The sequence below is a fragment of the Myotis myotis genome, unplaced genomic scaffold (assembly GCF_014108235.1).
Source record: "Myotis myotis isolate mMyoMyo1 unplaced genomic scaffold, mMyoMyo1.p scaffold_m19_p_19, whole genome shotgun sequence".
In the NCBI taxonomy this organism is placed as follows: Eukaryota; Metazoa; Chordata; class Mammalia; order Chiroptera; family Vespertilionidae; genus Myotis; species Myotis myotis.
Window position 1 is genome coordinate 5,528,180 of NW_023416323.1, and position 16,246 is coordinate 5,544,425.

The 16,246-nt window shown below is 46.7% G+C and overlaps 1 protein-coding gene across 2 annotated transcripts; it reads right to left on the minus strand.

The window, feature by feature from the left end:
- Positions 1–2,342: 2,342 nt before the first annotated feature.
- On the minus strand, positions 2,343–8,212 carry LOC118674840 (cytochrome P450 2A13-like). 2 transcript variants are annotated; one of them, XM_036346948.1, is made up of 9 exons: positions 7,989–8,212; positions 7,342–7,504; positions 6,354–6,503; positions 6,040–6,200; positions 5,397–5,573; positions 4,313–4,454; positions 3,689–3,876; positions 3,086–3,227; positions 2,343–2,539 (listed from the first exon to the last, which is right to left on the minus strand). In XM_036346948.1, the coding sequence occupies exons 1-9, from the start codon at positions 8,166–8,168 to the stop codon at positions 2,358–2,360; spliced, it is 1,485 nt and encodes a 494-aa protein (XP_036202841.1). In that variant the 5' UTR covers positions 8,169–8,212; the 3' UTR covers positions 2,343–2,357. The 2 variants fall into 2 exon arrangements, with proteins under 2 accessions (XP_036202841.1, XP_036202842.1); XM_036346949.1 differs by lacking the exon at positions 6,354–6,503.
- Between the last annotated feature and the right edge of the window lie 8,034 nt (positions 8,213–16,246).

Sequence of the window (16,246 nt, forward strand, 5' to 3'; positions counted from 1 at the left end):
CTACAAGATACTAACACCATGCCAATAGGAGTATGATCAAACCATCCTGGCCCCAACCAGGATACCCCGCAGAGCTCATAGGGGAATGGAGTACAGCTCAGAACAGGGACAATCAAGTGGTGAGACTATTTGGGGCTTCAACCATTCGGACCTCAATCAGCTTGCCCAAAACCAGAAAAGAACAGTGACACAGTGACCTGCAACAGAGAAGCTCCCATGAGGCCCAGGATAGTCACACCAAAGACCAGACTCAACAACATCAGAGCAAAATCCAGCGACCCCCACAAAGAGTGCACCCAAATGTTTCTGAGTGTGTGAGTGTGTGTGGTTTTGTGTGTGTGTATGTGTGTGTGTGTGTGTGTGTGTTTGTGTTTGGTGTGTGTGTGTGGGGGGGTTTGTTTGTTTTTCCCCTATTTCCTTTCTTCTGTTATATCTTGCATATCTCTAATTTCTCTCTTTCCTTTTATTCTAGACTACTTTTGAATATTCTTATTGATTTTTCTTATTTTACGTAGTTTTTCTCTTTTCTCTCATTTTTTTTCTTTTACTTTTCCAAGTTACCTCCTGGTTCATAGGTCAACACTCAACCAATGAGCAACACTGGCCGGCAGGAATGTCCACTTTCAACACTTCTATTCAACATAGTATTGGAAGTTACAGCCACAGACATTGGTTAATAAAATTACATGGGTTTCAAATGTGCAATTCCATCATACATCATCTGTATATTGCTTTGTGTACCCACTACCCAAAGTCAAATCTTCTTTTGTCACCATATTTTTAACGCTTTAACCTTTTACTCCTTCCCACTTCTTTCCCTCTGGTAATGATCATGCTGGAGGATTGTGAAAATTAATAATTGTCCTCTCTTACCTCTTCTCTCCCTCCTTGCAAGGCAAAGACCTGATAGCTATTCTCTCTTCTCCTTGAGAAGTGCCTCATTGGCAGCACCCAGCTAGCTCCAGCCCCTCCTCTCCTCTCTTGACTCTTTCTCTCTTTTTCTCTCTTTCTCTCTCTAAAATAAATAAATGATAATAAATTTTTAAAAGTGCATTTGTAATAATAAAGGGTGTTTTCCTATGGATCCATCCTTCTCCTTCTCCAGTGAGCAGGAAGCAGCCAATTCATGAAACCCAAGTTGTAAAACTTAGATAATGGAAAATGAGAAACTTGAGAATCATAGCCTGCTGTGAAATTTGCAAGGTTCAGAGGACCAAATTTACCCTCTCTTTTTCTCAATCATTGGTCCTTCAAGTGTGGCAAGTTTTCTTTTCTTGGGGGGAGAAAGATGTGTGTAGCATTTAGTTTAAGAAACACAAAACCAAGGCTAATGTGTATGAATGTTCAGATTGTACACAGATTGAAGATGCTACTTCTAAGGGAACACATACTGACTTTTTTGAGAGTAAGAAGGTGATTCTGAGACTCTTACCTGGGCCTTAGAGTAGACCCCAGATCTGTCAGAGAGAGCCAAACCTTCCGAAATTCATAGCAAATGAGTTCACGCATACACTCAGGAGAAGATGCAATCATATACTTGCATGCGCACATATGCATACACACTTGTATATGGCTGTGCCATGACCAAAGTTCTGGCAGCATTCACTGACGTGTTTTTCTCCCACATTCAGTTCACTGAGAGACCTGATTCCTGTTCCCCAGTCTCACTATGATCAGATTCCACCTCATAAGGGATCTGATCAATGCCCTGGCATTTGTAGTATGCGTGAATGGACAAGAGTATGCAGTGAAGCCAGGCCAGCTGCCTGCCAGGGCTCTGGAAAAATCCTTGGACAGAGCTGTTCATATTGTATAATGATATACTAAGTTGTCATTTTTTACTTAAAAGGAAGGGGTGCTCTTTAAGAATCTACCCAAAGGACAGTGGGCTATGTATAGCCATCCCTGCACAGATCTGTGTCCAAGTACTTGCTGAGCACTTACTGTGTTCTGTGGGGTCTCAGATAGAGACTTAAACTTTCTGAGCCTCAGCTGTGTCACCTGTGAAATGGGTATGAACACAGTTCCCTTCCCATAGGTTTGTGAGCATTAAGGGAGGTGAGTGTGTAATGCTTTTAGCACAGAGCTGACACAGAGTACTTGCTCAATAAATAATAGCTGTTACTATTATTATTATCATCATTCACAGTACAGTGTAAGGATTTCGCTTTATCTCACCCCAACTCTGAAGGATCTACCTCTAGCAGGTGGACAGACAGCCCCTCTGTTTCTTCTCACTCTCTAATCCACCTTGCACCTTCTTTTCCTCCACCCCAACCCCATCCTTAGCACCGCCCCTGCAGGCCCCGCCCTCCCATTTGCTCCTCCCACTAGCCCTGCCCTGTGGCAGCTCTAGCTCAGCGTGGCATGAAGCTCATGGTGTAGTTTCGTGGGATGGTGGCAAAGCCCACATGTTTCGGGGACATGTCGATATCCTTGGGTGACTGTGGGGACTTGAAGCGGAAGTTCTGCATGATGTTGGTGAGTAAGAGAAAGAGCTCCATTCTAGCCAGGCCTTCTCCAAAACAGGACCGCTTTCCTGACAAGATAGGGTTGGAAGGGCTAAGATGAGGCCTACTCTCACTGCCACCTCTTCCCTCTGCCAATATCCAGCTGCATTCTCCCTGGGGAGGAGGGGACAGAATACCTTGGCCTGTAGATTTTCAGAGAAGTCTCTAATCCTTTCTGAGGCTGTTTCTCTTGTACATGGGATTGGGGTGAGCCATAGTAGGCTGTAGCAATGGGAATTTTAGACAACCCTTCCCCCTAAACATACACATATGGCTGCTGTGCTATCACCTCCTTAGGCGTCTGATGAATTCAAGTGACCTTGGGCAAATCTCTGACTCACTCTGGGTCTTGATTTTTCCCATCTCTGAAGTAGGTACTATCACCCCTTTCCTTTTGCCTGAGTTTTGGTAGGTGTTAGTTCAGAGGGTTACAGTTGGTTGGCCGTAGGGTAGATAATAAGAGGGACTTGCAAGCTGGAGATAGCTACTAGGCTACATCTCAGAGAGGGGAGCTGGGATGAAGGAGGCCCCTGTTGGTGTGACAGGTGGCTTGCTAACAGACAGTGGTCTCTTACCAATGGAGAATGGCACAAAAGCATCATTCTTCTTAAACTGCCCTTTCTCATCTAGGAAATGCTGGGGGTTGAAATCTCCAGGGTTGGAGAAGAACTTGGGGTCTCTTAGCACGGAGCCCAGCATAGGAAACACTTCAGTGCCCTGGTGTGGAGAAGGAGGGATTGACAAGGTGAAGGAGGAATGGGTATGCAGAGAGCATATAGGGTTAGAGGGGGAATGTGGGTGCTCTGGGTAAGGAGAAATGGGAGCCAGGGTCCTCTCTGAGGGAAGAGCTTTGAGGGATGTGACATTTCTGTCCCTGAGACAGGAATTTCGAGGAGTATGGGGTCTGTGTCTCCTGAAGCAGAAGCTTTGGGGTACATGCAGTTCATGTCACTCGAGGCAGGATGTTTTGGGACAAGGGGTTCATATTCCCTGAGGAAAGTGGTCTTGGGGAGATACAGGATTCAGGTGTCTCTGAGTGGGAAGGTTGAAGGGACATGTGATTGGGGAAGTCTTTGATTGAGGGAGGGGGACAAGGGCTGGGAAGCTTCTAAGGAGGATGGGGTGCTGGATCACAGGGTACAGGTTGGAGGTCCCTCTAGGCTGGACAAGGGCAGCACCTTAGGGAGGAGGAAGTTCCAAAACTTGGTGTCCTTGGTGACTCTGCGGGCCACACCCATGGGGATCATGTCTCCGAATCTCTGGATCTCATGGATCACCGCCTCTGTGTAGGGCATCTTGGCCCGGTCTTCGAACTTGGGCTGACGGTTTTTGCCAATCACCCGGTCAATCTCCTCATGGACCTTGGCTGTGGGATAAGGGGAATATGTTTAGGTAGCTAGGGGTCTCGGAGCAGGAATGATAGCCCAAATATGTACAACAGGATGGATATATGATCATTCAAAACAGAGGTTGGTCCAAGCATCGTTGGCGCAGGGTCCTGTTAACCTGGTTGTGCCAGAATCATGGGGGAAGCTGCGAGGGACGGAGTCTTGGGGGATGGTCCGGAGGGGCAGGTAGTGGGCACTTGGTGGAGCTATTTACCAATCAGTTCAGATATTTTCAATATATTAACAGCTAATGAAACTTGGCTGGTCCCTATTAGCTGAATATCATCACCCAGTCTGTGGATAGCAGGGAGTGTCTGAGGGTCCAGTAATTTGAGAGAGGTGGGGACATTGCAGCAGGCTCAGACGAATTTTGAGGGTCTGTGGCCCTCACTTCCCCGCCCCCTGCAGCCTTACCCTCCACATCTGGGTGCTTCATGAGCAACAGGAAACCATAACGCAGGGTCGTGCTGACCGTCTCGGTGCCCGCAAAGAAAAGGTTCAGCGTGGTCATTACCAGGTTCTTCATGTGGAACTCAGAGTTGGGGTGCTTTTGCTCCTGCAGAGAGAGAGCTTCAGGCCAAGCCCACTCCCCCATGCTCTCAGGGCCCTTCCGGGGTTTTTCCTCTGGACCCACTTCTTATAGATCCGGACCAAAGGTGGGAAGAGGGACCCTAGTTCTGCCAGGCCTTTTCCAGGCTGGTGGCTCTACCCAAAAATTATTCTCACTTTCCTTATCCAGCTGACTATGTGTTCTTTAATTACCCACTTATTTGCTGCTTTCTAACTATAGAAATATTTAGAAATGAAGGAATAGAGACAGTGAGCAAGTGAGACCATGATGGAATGCATCAGAGAGTTGAAGAGAGACATTTTCTGAGGCACAGACCAGATTTTAAGCAATAGCATCCTAGTCCTTCCCTGAAAATCTTGAAGATTCCTATGGAGCATCCACTCCCTGATCCTTTCCCCTTGAACTTAAGACCCCATAAAGCCCTTCCAGTTAGGAGTGGGGACCCTCCAATGTCACATAGTAAAGCAAGGTCACCGGTCCACACAGGTGTGTCTGATAACCAAGGAATGAAAGGTAAGAGCATGGTGGCTAACAGCACCCGCCTTGGAGTCTGAGCGACCAGAGTGGGAGCTAGGTGTGTGACCTCAGGCTCTCTGGGCCTCAGTGTCCTCATTTGTAATATTGGAGTCATAGTATAACCGTCTCCAAGAGCTGGTGTGAGTGTTAAATAGGTGAATAGCATAAAGTTCTTAAAATAGTGCCTGGTGCACGGCAGTGGTATAGACGTGCTTATTACCATGATTTGCACACACAGGTCCTGCCCATGGGTAAAGGCTCAGTGGAGAGAACAGTGAATCATAATTGGGATTCTGAGGGTTATGATGGGGGGTCATCTGAATGAGCCGCTGTTGTCCCTCGCCCCCCACCCCCCGCCTGGTTTTCCTCTGCTAGGCTTTGGTCATCTTTGCACTGCCCGCTGGCATGTACCTCCTGCATGCGGATGAGGAAGGAGTCAATAAAGTCCCGCGGGGAGTTGGGATCCAGTGTACGTTGGTTCTGCTCCACCTTCTTGGCTATAAAGTCCTCCAGCCCCTGGAGCTCCTTAAATGCCTGCTGCTGTGGCCCCGGCAGGTGTTTCATCACCGAGGAGAACATCTCATAGAGCTGAGGGGGGAGAAGGAAAGGGAAGGACAGCTGTCGGTGGACATCACCTGAAGGGAGTGGGGCCTGTCTCGGGGCGAGGGAGGCACCGGTAAAGGCACCTGTGCAGGTGTTTAGGTGTGTAGATGGGGCTGGATGGAAACAGATATCTAAGATTTCATGCGAGATCAGCGTGAGAGCTCCTGCCCACGGATTTAGAGGAGATCGATTGAGACACACCCAGATTTCCTTCCTTCCCTTTCTTTTTTTGTAAGGGGAATATCAGCTGAGACATCCAGGTATTGGAGACTGGGTATTGGGCCCCTGCCCTGAGTTCCTGTGCAACTGTTCAGCTGTTCAAGGGAGAAGGCTGGTTTTGAGGGGACCCTGGTCTGGAGGAGGATAGGAGCTTGAGGCACCTGTGTCCGCCTAAGGGAGACGGTGGCTGGCTGTGCTAGGGCCACAGTAGAGCCAGGTTGGGATCAGTCACCTGCCCTGTAGGTGTAGCTGTGAACTGGAAGCTTCCCAGCATCATGCGCAGCAGTGAAAGGAACTCTTTGTCCTCATAGTCAAAGCGGTCCCCAAAGACAATGGAGCTGATGACATTGGAGACAGTTCGGCTCAGGAAGAAGGTGGGATCGATGAAGGCACCTGGGAGCAGAGGAGAGAAGGGATTTGGGGGAGAGTCAACTTGGCTTCTGAATGCCAGTCTGAGAATTCGAGGAACACCTTCACCCAACCTAGTTCCCCTCCCAAGGCAGGACTCGCGTTTTCCTCCTCTGCTCTCTGGGGTGCCAGGCTCACCACGCGTGCCCCAAAAAGCCTCGAGGAGGAAGCCCGCCTCCTCCTGGATGCGCTCCTCGATGCCACGCTTGCCGAAGCCGAAGTCCCTCAGCGTGCTGATGGAGAAGCGCCGGAGTTGCTTGGCGCGCTCCCCTTTGCTGAACACCATGCCTGGGGAGGGAATGTAGGAGTGGGGAGTGGCCAGAGAGGGGCGGGTCAGAGGGAGGTGGGGGAAAAGGGAGAGAGAGAGAGAGAGAGAGAGAGAGAGAGAGAGAGAGAGAGAGAGAGAAGAGAGAGAGAGAGAGAACACTCAGAGTCAGAGAAATACAGAAAGAGAAGGAGACCAAGTTGGAAGAAAATTAGAAGAAAAGAGGAAACACGGATGTACAGAGAAACAGAGATGCAGAGACACTCACATGAAGAGAAAGAGGCAGGAGGGAAGGAGGGGAAGTGAGATATGTGGAGATCTGGGAGGTGGGAGTAAAAATTGAGAAGGATTCTATGACTGATCTGGAGAAGAGAGAAAATCATATACAGAGAAACACAGAGAGACTAGAAGAGAGAAGAGGCTTTTACCAGGAGGTGGAGGCATGGGGATTGTGAAGCAGAAAAAATGTGAGATTCTAAGACAAAGGAAAAGAGAGGCAAGGAGAGGGAGAGAGAAACATGGGGAGGCACAGACGCTGAGAAGGAGAAAAAGACAAATGACACTTGGAGACAGAGGACCAGGGTTCCAAAGGAAAAATCCCAAAAGCATCATCTAAGAGATAGAGAGAAAGAAGAGCCATCTAGTGAGAGAGAACTGGGAGATGGGGCAGAGAGAAGCAGGGAGATGCAGAAACACTAAGACAAGTTAGAGGGGACACAGGGATAAACAGAACGGGACAGAGGAGACTGAGGAAGGGCTCTGCCTCAGCCTTGAGTGGGTGGTGAGTTGGGAGAAGAATGCTGGGACACTGAGGCCACCAAGTCTGCTTGACCACATTCCCCCTCCCGGAATCCCCCTCACCATAGCCTTTGAAGAGCCAGTCAAAGGTGGCCTGCTTGCCTCGCCCACTGAATTCCTCAGCCTGGTCCACCAGAGCCTCCTTTACAGCCTCATGTCCACACAGCACCACGATCCTCCGAGTGCCCAGGTGGACGGTGAACACGGGACCGTAGCACTCGCTGATCTGATGGAGAGGCAGGGGAGTGGTGAGAGGGAGCAGCCCCAACTCTGAACTGACTCTCTACCCAGACTTCACAGACTGGGATACATTTTGCCCGAGTACTGACAGTCAAGGAACTGGACATCCCAAGATCTGGTCTTTCCTGGCTAGAACCCCAGTACTAAACCTTCAAAACTCCCCCCTCTTCCCTGGCTGGTGTGGCTCGGTTGCTTGAGCATCGCCCCATGCACCGAGAGGTCACCAGCTTGATTCCATGATTCCTGGTCAGGGCACATGCCCAGGTTTTAGACTCCAATGACGTTTCCCTCTCTTTCTCCCTCTCCCTTCTTCTTTCTCTCTGGGATCAATAAAAGCATAGATCTTATAAAACAACCTCCTCCTTCCTAAGATTTCAGTCCAACCTTGCCAATCCCCTGCCACAAAGTCTCGGCCAGACTGGGCAGGCCCCCAACCCCACCCTAACACCCATTTCCCTGCCTCATGATACCTTCATAAGGGAGTTGTACATCTGCTCTGTGTTCAGCTGCAAGTAGTTCCCGATGAAAGGCAGTGCTCCGGGACCAGGAGGCAGCTTTCCCCAGAACTTCCTTTGCCGCCAGACAGACATCAAGACCATTATTGTCAGGCAGGACAGCAAAGCCACCAGAAGCAGCCCCGAGGCCAGCATGGTGGCACTGAGAGTGAGAGTCACATGGTGATGGCTGGGACAGCCTGTCTTTATACTACCTGGGAGAAAAGGGCGGCCTTTGGTCCTGGTTATATAACACTCTCATTTCACCTCCCAGTTACACCTCCCACCAGGCTCCCACCTAGCTTGGGATGCAGCCAGCAATGGAGGAGGGAGGGACTCCAGGGTAGATTAACAAGTCTGAATTTGTGGCTTCTCCTGAGGGGCCAGCCCAGGACTGTGAACTTTGGGGGAGAGGGGGAGAGAGTAGACAAATTTCAGAGCTGAAGATTCTGGAATATTTGTATGAGTGAGCCCCTGAACTTGACATTTGAGGTCTCAGAGTGAGAAAGAAAATCAAAGTTGTGGAGTTTGGGGTCTTGGGAGAGAAGAATAAAAGATTTAAGGGTATTGGAATAAGACAGAATACGTGGCTGTGGATTTGGTGATCTTTTGCTGAGGAGGGATGTAGATTTAAACGTCTTGGGATTGGAGATTCCAGAGAATTGATTTGAAGGTCTTGAGGTGAGAAGCACCCCAGCAGTGGATGTGGGCTTCCTGGGGTGCTGGAGTCCATTCATTGTCTTCACTAGCTGAGTTTAGACAGAGACCCCCCCAAAAAAGTTAGTAACCTTTGAAGTTCTAGTAAAGGTCAGAACTGTGAACCATCCAGTTAATTTAAGTAATAATAGTTGAAGCATCTCCACCTTAGTTCACTTAATTCCTTAGATACTTATGTAGATTCTTGTTGATTATTGTTGATTAGATACTCCTGGATATCTGTTGATGAGCTAACCAGATACTCTGCCTATTCTTGGAAATTGTCTGCTGATGTGTGTCATTAAAACCTCCTTACCCTAAGGGCTACTCCAGATGAATAAAAGCTTGGTGAGACCTGAGCACAGAGAGCAAGTCTTTCCGGACTTGCCCGCCTGGTCCCCCGGTATTGCAAAATTATCTCGTGTCTCTTTCTTTCATTTGTTGTGCGGCTCTTCTTTCAGATACCGAACCCTACTCCACGCGGGTCATGGAAGGAATCACTCAGCACTGGGGGAAGAAATATATGAGGAGTCCAGCTGGATCATGGAGTCAGCTCTTGACCTGGATGCTGACCTGCTTTTGTTTTGGACATATCACCTCTTGATGCCCAGAATCCTCATTGGAACCTCAAAGCGGAGTCAAGATGGCATGCCACAGGACTGCCCATTCCTGGTTGGGAAAGGGAGAGACAACCAGAGCCACATCTCAGTGGAACTTTCCACAGAACTGGAGAAGATTGACTCATGGTCTCAGTTGGCAGAGGGATGGGCCAGGACTTGGGAAAGAGTAATGACAAGTGCAATACAGTACGAAAAAATCTCAACTGTCTACAGGGTTATAATTTACAGAGAGCCACAGTGACTCCCTGCCCAGATCCTTAGGGAAACCCACCAAGTTGATTGTATCATTTCTATTGTTGTTGTTGTTGTTGTTGTTATTATTATTATTATTATTATTTATGCTTCCCATTTTATATAGGGGTAGGATGAGGGCAGAGAACAGAGTGGCAGGGGGCACATATGTCTCTCCTGCTCTCTTCTTTTATTCCCCCTTTCTGGGTTGAGTTTGCCACCAGTGGAAAGGTTATATTTGAAGGTGTGCGTATTTTAGGGGTGATTCCTGGCTCAGCAGGGCTGCTATTAGAAGGCAGAGGGAACCATAACAGGAGATATTTGGGTAAGCTTCCGTGTTGGGAACAGAGGTGGGCCCTGAGATGCTGGGGGGGGGGGGGGGAGAAAGGCTGGTAGAGAAAGGATGAGTGACTCTGTTGTCCTTTCCACACTGGCATTCTTTCTTAATAATGCGGACAGTTTCCCCTTGGTGAGCACTAATTGTGGAGATTGAGTCTGTATGCCGGATCTTATGGAATCTTTATAAGAATGGGCCAGGTCATTATCATTCTTACTTTGCAGTTAAAACCAAGACTCCATAAAGCCACTTTGCTGGAGGTCACAAGTAAAACGTGATGAAGCTGGGATTTGAATACTCTCTCCTGCTTTCTCCATTGACTGGTCTAGCCCACCCTGGGGGCCAAGTGGAGACCAAGTTTAGCAGCAAGTGGGTGCTGAGATTGGCCTTGGCATTGGCAGATTCTGCTATTGGCATCAGGGAGCCCTGGGACAGAGGGCCATCACATTGACACTGAGCTTGTTTCCAGGTAGACACTAGGATTGAAAATGAGTTGACACTGAACTTGAGACCAGGAGAGCAGTAATAGAGCACCACTGGTATTGAGAGGGCTCTGAGAGGGGCCCCTGATGGCCACTGGGCAGGATCCAACGTTTAGACCATCCTGCTCAGGTGCCACCTCTAATCTCGGGTGAGTGCAAGTGGGTGAGGCTGGCATTCTGAGGACTGGCATCTTGCTCAAAGCATTGTAGGCCCCTGAACTCTGAGACCTGTATGGAGGGAACAAAGGGTGGAGAATGAAGCAGAGAGAGGAAAGTTGTTGTTGGTTTGGGGGCGGGGGGGGAGGGAAGAAAAAGGAAGGAGTATTAGCATGGGTTTGGTAGGTAGCTATGCCCTAATCTTTTTTTTTTTTTTTTTTTTTGTCTTTTTACAAAATGAGGTAACATTGGTTAACAACATTATATAATTGAATGTGTATAACATTCTATATACTGATATCTATATACTGGATTGCATTCTTACCACCAAAAGTCTAGTTTCCATTCCTGCACCTGGCCTGGCCTCAAGCCTGGGCCCCTCTTTCCCCCGCTTGTTCCTTGTTCCTTGAGAAGGAAGCAGGTGGCACTTTGAGGAGTTTGTTTCTCAATGAAGTTGGCATCAGAAAGGGCCCTGAATGTTCAGACAGACAGCTGGGTGGGGAGGGTGTGAGGGGTCAAGAATGGGAGAATTACTTGAGGTCATGTCTCTGACCCTGGAAAATGGAGTGAAAGATCAGTGTCTGACATCACAGGCCTTACTTCCAAAAGACAGGACACGTGCTGGTGTGCGGTGGCCAGGATAGACTTCAGAAGAGAGCTGGTGCTGAATCCAGGAAAATCTCTTCCCCTCACTGGGCCTCAGTTTTCCTTTCTGGATGGATGGTATGATGGTTAAGGACAAGATTGAGACATGGATTGGAATCCTAACCTTATCCTTTCTTCAATGTGTGACCTTGAATGGGTAACCTAACCTCTCTGAGCCTATGCAGCCAATGACAGTACCCAACCCTTTGGCAATTTGGTGAGGAGACAATGGGTTAATGTGTGTGACATACATAGCAGTAAATGCTCAATAAATATTAGCTGTTCTTGCTATTAATCCACAGAGTGAAGGAGGTAGATGAGAGGTTCACTAAATCCCCTTCTGGCTTTTACATTTTCAGATCTAAAGTTCTCACAGCTTTTCCTTTGGGAAAAGGGGAAGAGAGAGAAAGTTTTGGGGTACCCTCCTTCCCCATTTCTTCCTCCATGCAGCCAAGTCTGAATAAGAACCTGATCCTCTGGGTGGCCTCGGGGAGAGATGGCAGATTAAGCAGTTTCTGAAGAGGGTGGGTCAGGGCTAGAGCCTCGGATCTTCTTGGTGGGCATGGAGCCCTGCACAGGACGTTCCCCTCTGTCCTCCTCTATCTCAATCCCCTTGTCTCTGACTTTCTCTTTCTCCTTCCCTGTAAGTCAGCCTGGCCCTTAGCCCTGTGTGTGCTGGATCTGGATCTCTTCGTATTTGTGTCATTTTAACCAGTGGGTTCTCCCAGATGCCTCTGCCATGTTTATCCTTATTTATACACCTGCATATGTGTATCATTCTGGGCACATGCTTGGGGTGTCTGTGAATGTGTGTGTGCATGTATGTGTCAGTTTGTCCATGTTGATAAATTCATGCCCACACCTGTCTTTGAGGGGTGGGGGTGTTGGTGCATAAATTGGTATCCATACTTGTTTATGCTCATATATGCATATCTGGGTGCATGATACGGTATGTGTGTGTCCTTGCCAGAGTGCTTGAGTGCATGCCGATCTCTGTGTCTGTCTGTAGCTAGCATGAGTACATGCTTTAGGATATGCCTTTTGGATGATGTCTACATGTGTGTCTCTGTGTCCAACCTGATGTGTTGATATCCGCATATACATATGTATAACAGCTGACTATATATGAGTGTGTGGATGTGTTTGTGTGCATTCTGGTATAGTATGTAGGCACATGGGCCACACTATATATACGTGAGCATCTGAGATCGGCTTGTGCCTATCTATGTTTGGAATCAATCACTGTCCTGGCCCAGCTCCCAGTCCCTTCTTAAAAAAACAAGCAGTTCCCTTATTTTTTCAGAGTATTTACCTCCCTCCATTTTCAAGGGTCACACTAAGTAGAAAAAACCTCCACCAGACAGGTGTGTCTTGAGAGCATTTCAAGGTAGGTCATGCTCATTGAATCAACTTAAATATCCTCTCTGAAAACTCTCTTTCCCATAGTGACCCCACACACATCCCACATCACACACACACACACACACACACACACACACACACACACACACACACCAGACTTGTAAGCCACTCAACACATTTAGCAGCCATTGAACCAGTGCTCACTGAACCACTACTATTGCCAGCCTGTGCTGGATGAGACTGAGAACACAGGGGTGACCAAGACAGTCCTGAGCCCTGAACTCATGGGGTTTTTACTCCAGAGGGAGACAAATCAGTAACAAGAAAGTGACAGCTCAGAATGAACAGTGCTGGGAGGAGAAGGCACAGGCAGAAGGGTCAGGGTGAGAATGGAGAGCTCAGGCATAGGGGTCAGGGCTTGGGTGGGTGACCCAGGCAGAGGGGTTGTAGCCAGAACGGGGATCCCAGGGAGTTGTAGGAGCCCAGGAATGGCACCTGGCCAACTTAGCAGGTTCAAGGTAAGCCCCTATAGGGCTAAGAAGAATTTTCCATGAAAGGATAGGGAGTGTTGTGAGGGAGAACTGCAGGCAGAGGAATAAGCCTGTATAAAGGTGAGAGACCCAAAGAGTATGGTAGAGTGCTCCTAGAGTGTAGAGATCTGGGGCTGTGTTCACCCATGAAACTGGAGCCATCAGCAGGAGTCAGGCTATATGGAGCCTCATGCAACTTGTTGGGGAGTTTGGATTCTGTCTAGAAGCAAAAGGAAGCCACAAAAGGGTTTTGTTCTGTTTTGTTTTGTATATATATGTGTGTGTGTGTGTGTGTGTGTTACCTATGTCTCCTTTTTTCCCAATTGACCCCCCTCCTGCCACTCCTACCCCAGAGGGCAAGCCCCACTGCCCCAGTGTCTGTGTCCATTGGTTATGCTAATATGCATGCATATAAGTCCTTTGGTTGATCTCTAACCTCCCCCTCTCCTGCCTTCTCTCTGAGGTTGGATGGTCTGTTCAGTGCTACCTTGTCTCTGGATCTATTTTTGTTCATCAGTTTATGTTGATCATTATATCCCACATATGAGTGAGATCATGTGATATTTATCTTTCTCCAACTGGCTTATTTCGCTGAGCATAATGCTCTCCAGTTCCATCCATGCTGCTGCAAATGATAAAAGTTCCTTCTTTTTTATAGCAGCATAGTATTTCATTGTGTATATGTACCACAGTTTTTTTTAATCCATTCATCTGCTGATGGGCACTTAGGCTGTTTCCAAATCTTAGCTATTATAAATTGCGCTGCTATGAACATAGGGATGCATATATGCTTTCTGATTGGTGTTTCTGGTTTCTTGGGATATATTCCTAGAAGTGGGATTACTGGGTCAAATGGGAGTTCCATTTTTAACTTTTTGAGGAAACTCCATACTGTTTTCCACAGTGGCTGCACCACTCTGCATTCCCACCAACAGTGCAAAAGGGTTCCTTTTTTTCTTTTTTAAAATGTATTTTATTGATTTTTTTACAGAGAAGAAAGGAGAGGGATAGAGTTAGAAACATCAATGAGAGAGAAACATTAATCAGCTGCCTCCTGTACACCTCCTACTGGGGATGTGCCCGCAACCAAGGTACATGCCCTTGACTGGAATCAAGCATGGAAACTTTGAGTCTGCAGGCTGACCCTCTATCCACTGAGCCAAACCAGTTAGTGCTAAATCAAGTAGTTTTTCGATGGAGTCTTTGGGGTTTTCTATGTACAATATCATGTCATCTGCAAATAATGACAGTTTTACTTCTTCTTTTCCAATTTGGATGCCTTTCATTTCTTCTTCTTGTCTGATTGCTATGGCTAGCACTTCCAGTACTATATCGAACAGGAGTGGTGAAAGTGGGCATCCCTGTCTTGTTCCTGTTCTTAGGGGAAATGGATTTAGTTTTTGCCCATTGAGTATGATGTTGGCTATAAGTTTGTCATATAAGTCTTTTATTATGTTGAGGTATAATCCCTCTATTCCCACTTTGCTGAGAGTTTTTATCAAAAAAGGGTGTTTGATTTTGTCAACACCCTTTTTCTGCACCGATTGGTATGATTATGTCATTTTTGTCTCTCAATTTGTCTCTCAATCAACATTTATTGATTTGCGGATATTGTACCATCCTTGCATCCCCAGAATACATCCCACTTGGTCATTGGTGTATGATCTTTCTAATGTAATCCTGGATCTGATTTGCTAGAATTTTGTAAAGCATTTTAGCATCTATGTTCATCAAGGTTATTGGCCTGTAGTTCTCTTTCTTTGTGGTGTCTTTATCTGGTTTTGAAATTAGGGGAAGGCTGGCTTGATAGAAAAAGCTTGGAAGTGTGCCTTCTCTTGAATTTTTTGAAATAGTCTGAGGAGGATAGGTTTTAGTTCTTCTTTGAATGCTTGATAGCACTCCCCTGTAAAGCCATCGGACCAGGGCTTTGTTTGCTGGAAGATTTTTGATTGCTGCTTCAATTTCTTCGGTAGTTATCGATCTATTCAGGTGTTTTTATTCTTCCTGATTGAGTTTTGTAAGCTCGTACTTTTCTAAGAATATGTCCATTTCGTCTTGGTTGTCCAATTTGTTCATAGTATTTATTCATAATCCTTTGTATTTTTGTGGGGTCGGTTGTTACTTCACCTCTTTCATTTCTGATTTTGTTTATTTGGGTCCTCTCTCTTTGCTTTTTGGTGAGCCTGGCTAGAGGTTCATCAATCTTGTTTATCTTTTCAAAGAACCAGCTCTTGGTTTTATTGATCTTTTGTATTTTTTTTTTTTGGTGTCTATGTCATTTATTTTCGCTCTGATATTTATTATTTCCTTCCTTCTGCTTACTCTGGGATTTTCTTGTTGCTCTCTTTCTAATTCTTTGATTTCCCCGTCAATTTTGAATGATAGCCTTGCTGGGTATAGTATTCTTGAATTCAGTCCCTTGCTTTGCACCACTTTGTATATTTCATTTCATTCCCTTCTGGCCTGATGTGTTTCTGTTGAAAAATCAGTTGATAGTCTAATGGGAGATTTCTTATAGGTAACTTTATGTCTCACTCTAATAGCCTTTAAGATTCTTACTTTGTCGTTGGTATTTGCCAATGTAATTAATGATGTGTCTTGATGTCGGTCTTTTGGGGTTCATCTTGTTTTACACTCTGTGAGCTTCTTGGACTTGTATGAGTTTTTTCTTCCCAATATCAGGGAAGTTTTCTGTCATTATTTCTTCAAACAGGTTTTCTATTCCTTGCTTGGTTTCCTCTTCTTCTGGATCTCCTATTATGCAAATGTTGTTTCATTTCGTGTTGTCCCAAAGCTCCCTTAGGCTCTCCTCATGGTTGTTGTTTTTTTTTTTCCATTTGCTGCTCTGCTTGGGTGTTTTTTCCTATCTTGTCTTCTAGCTCACTGATGCAGTCCTCAGCTTCTTCTAGTATACTGTTGATGCTTTCTATTGTGTTCTTTTTTTCAATCTTTAATATCTTTATTGATTAAGGTATTACATATGTTACCTCATGCCCACCATAACCCTCCCCCCCCCACTCATGCCCGCACCCCCCTGTTGTCTGTTTCTATTGGTTGGGCTTATATGCATGCATACAAGTCCTTTGGTTGATCCCTCCCCCTTACCACCACCCTCCCCTACTTTCCCTCTGAGGTTTGACAGTCTTATTGCTGCTTCTCTGTCTCTGGATCTATC

What these genes read in the sequence shown, in the direction of transcription:
- LOC118674840 (XM_036346948.1), bottom strand. Translation starts at nt 8,168, where the DNA reads ATGCTGGCCTCGGGGCTGCTTCTGGTGGCTTTGCTGTCCTGCCTGACA. An exon ending in GGCTTTTTGGGGCACGCGTG is followed by an intron (nt 6,201 to 6,353) that starts GTGAGCCTGGCA and finishes CTCTGCTCCCAG; the next exon opens with GTGCCTTCATCGATCCCACC. An exon ending in CAGCTACACCTACAGGGCAG is followed by an intron (nt 5,574 to 6,039) that starts GTGACTGATCCC and finishes CTCCCCCCTCAG; the next exon opens with CTCTATGAGATGTTCTCCTC.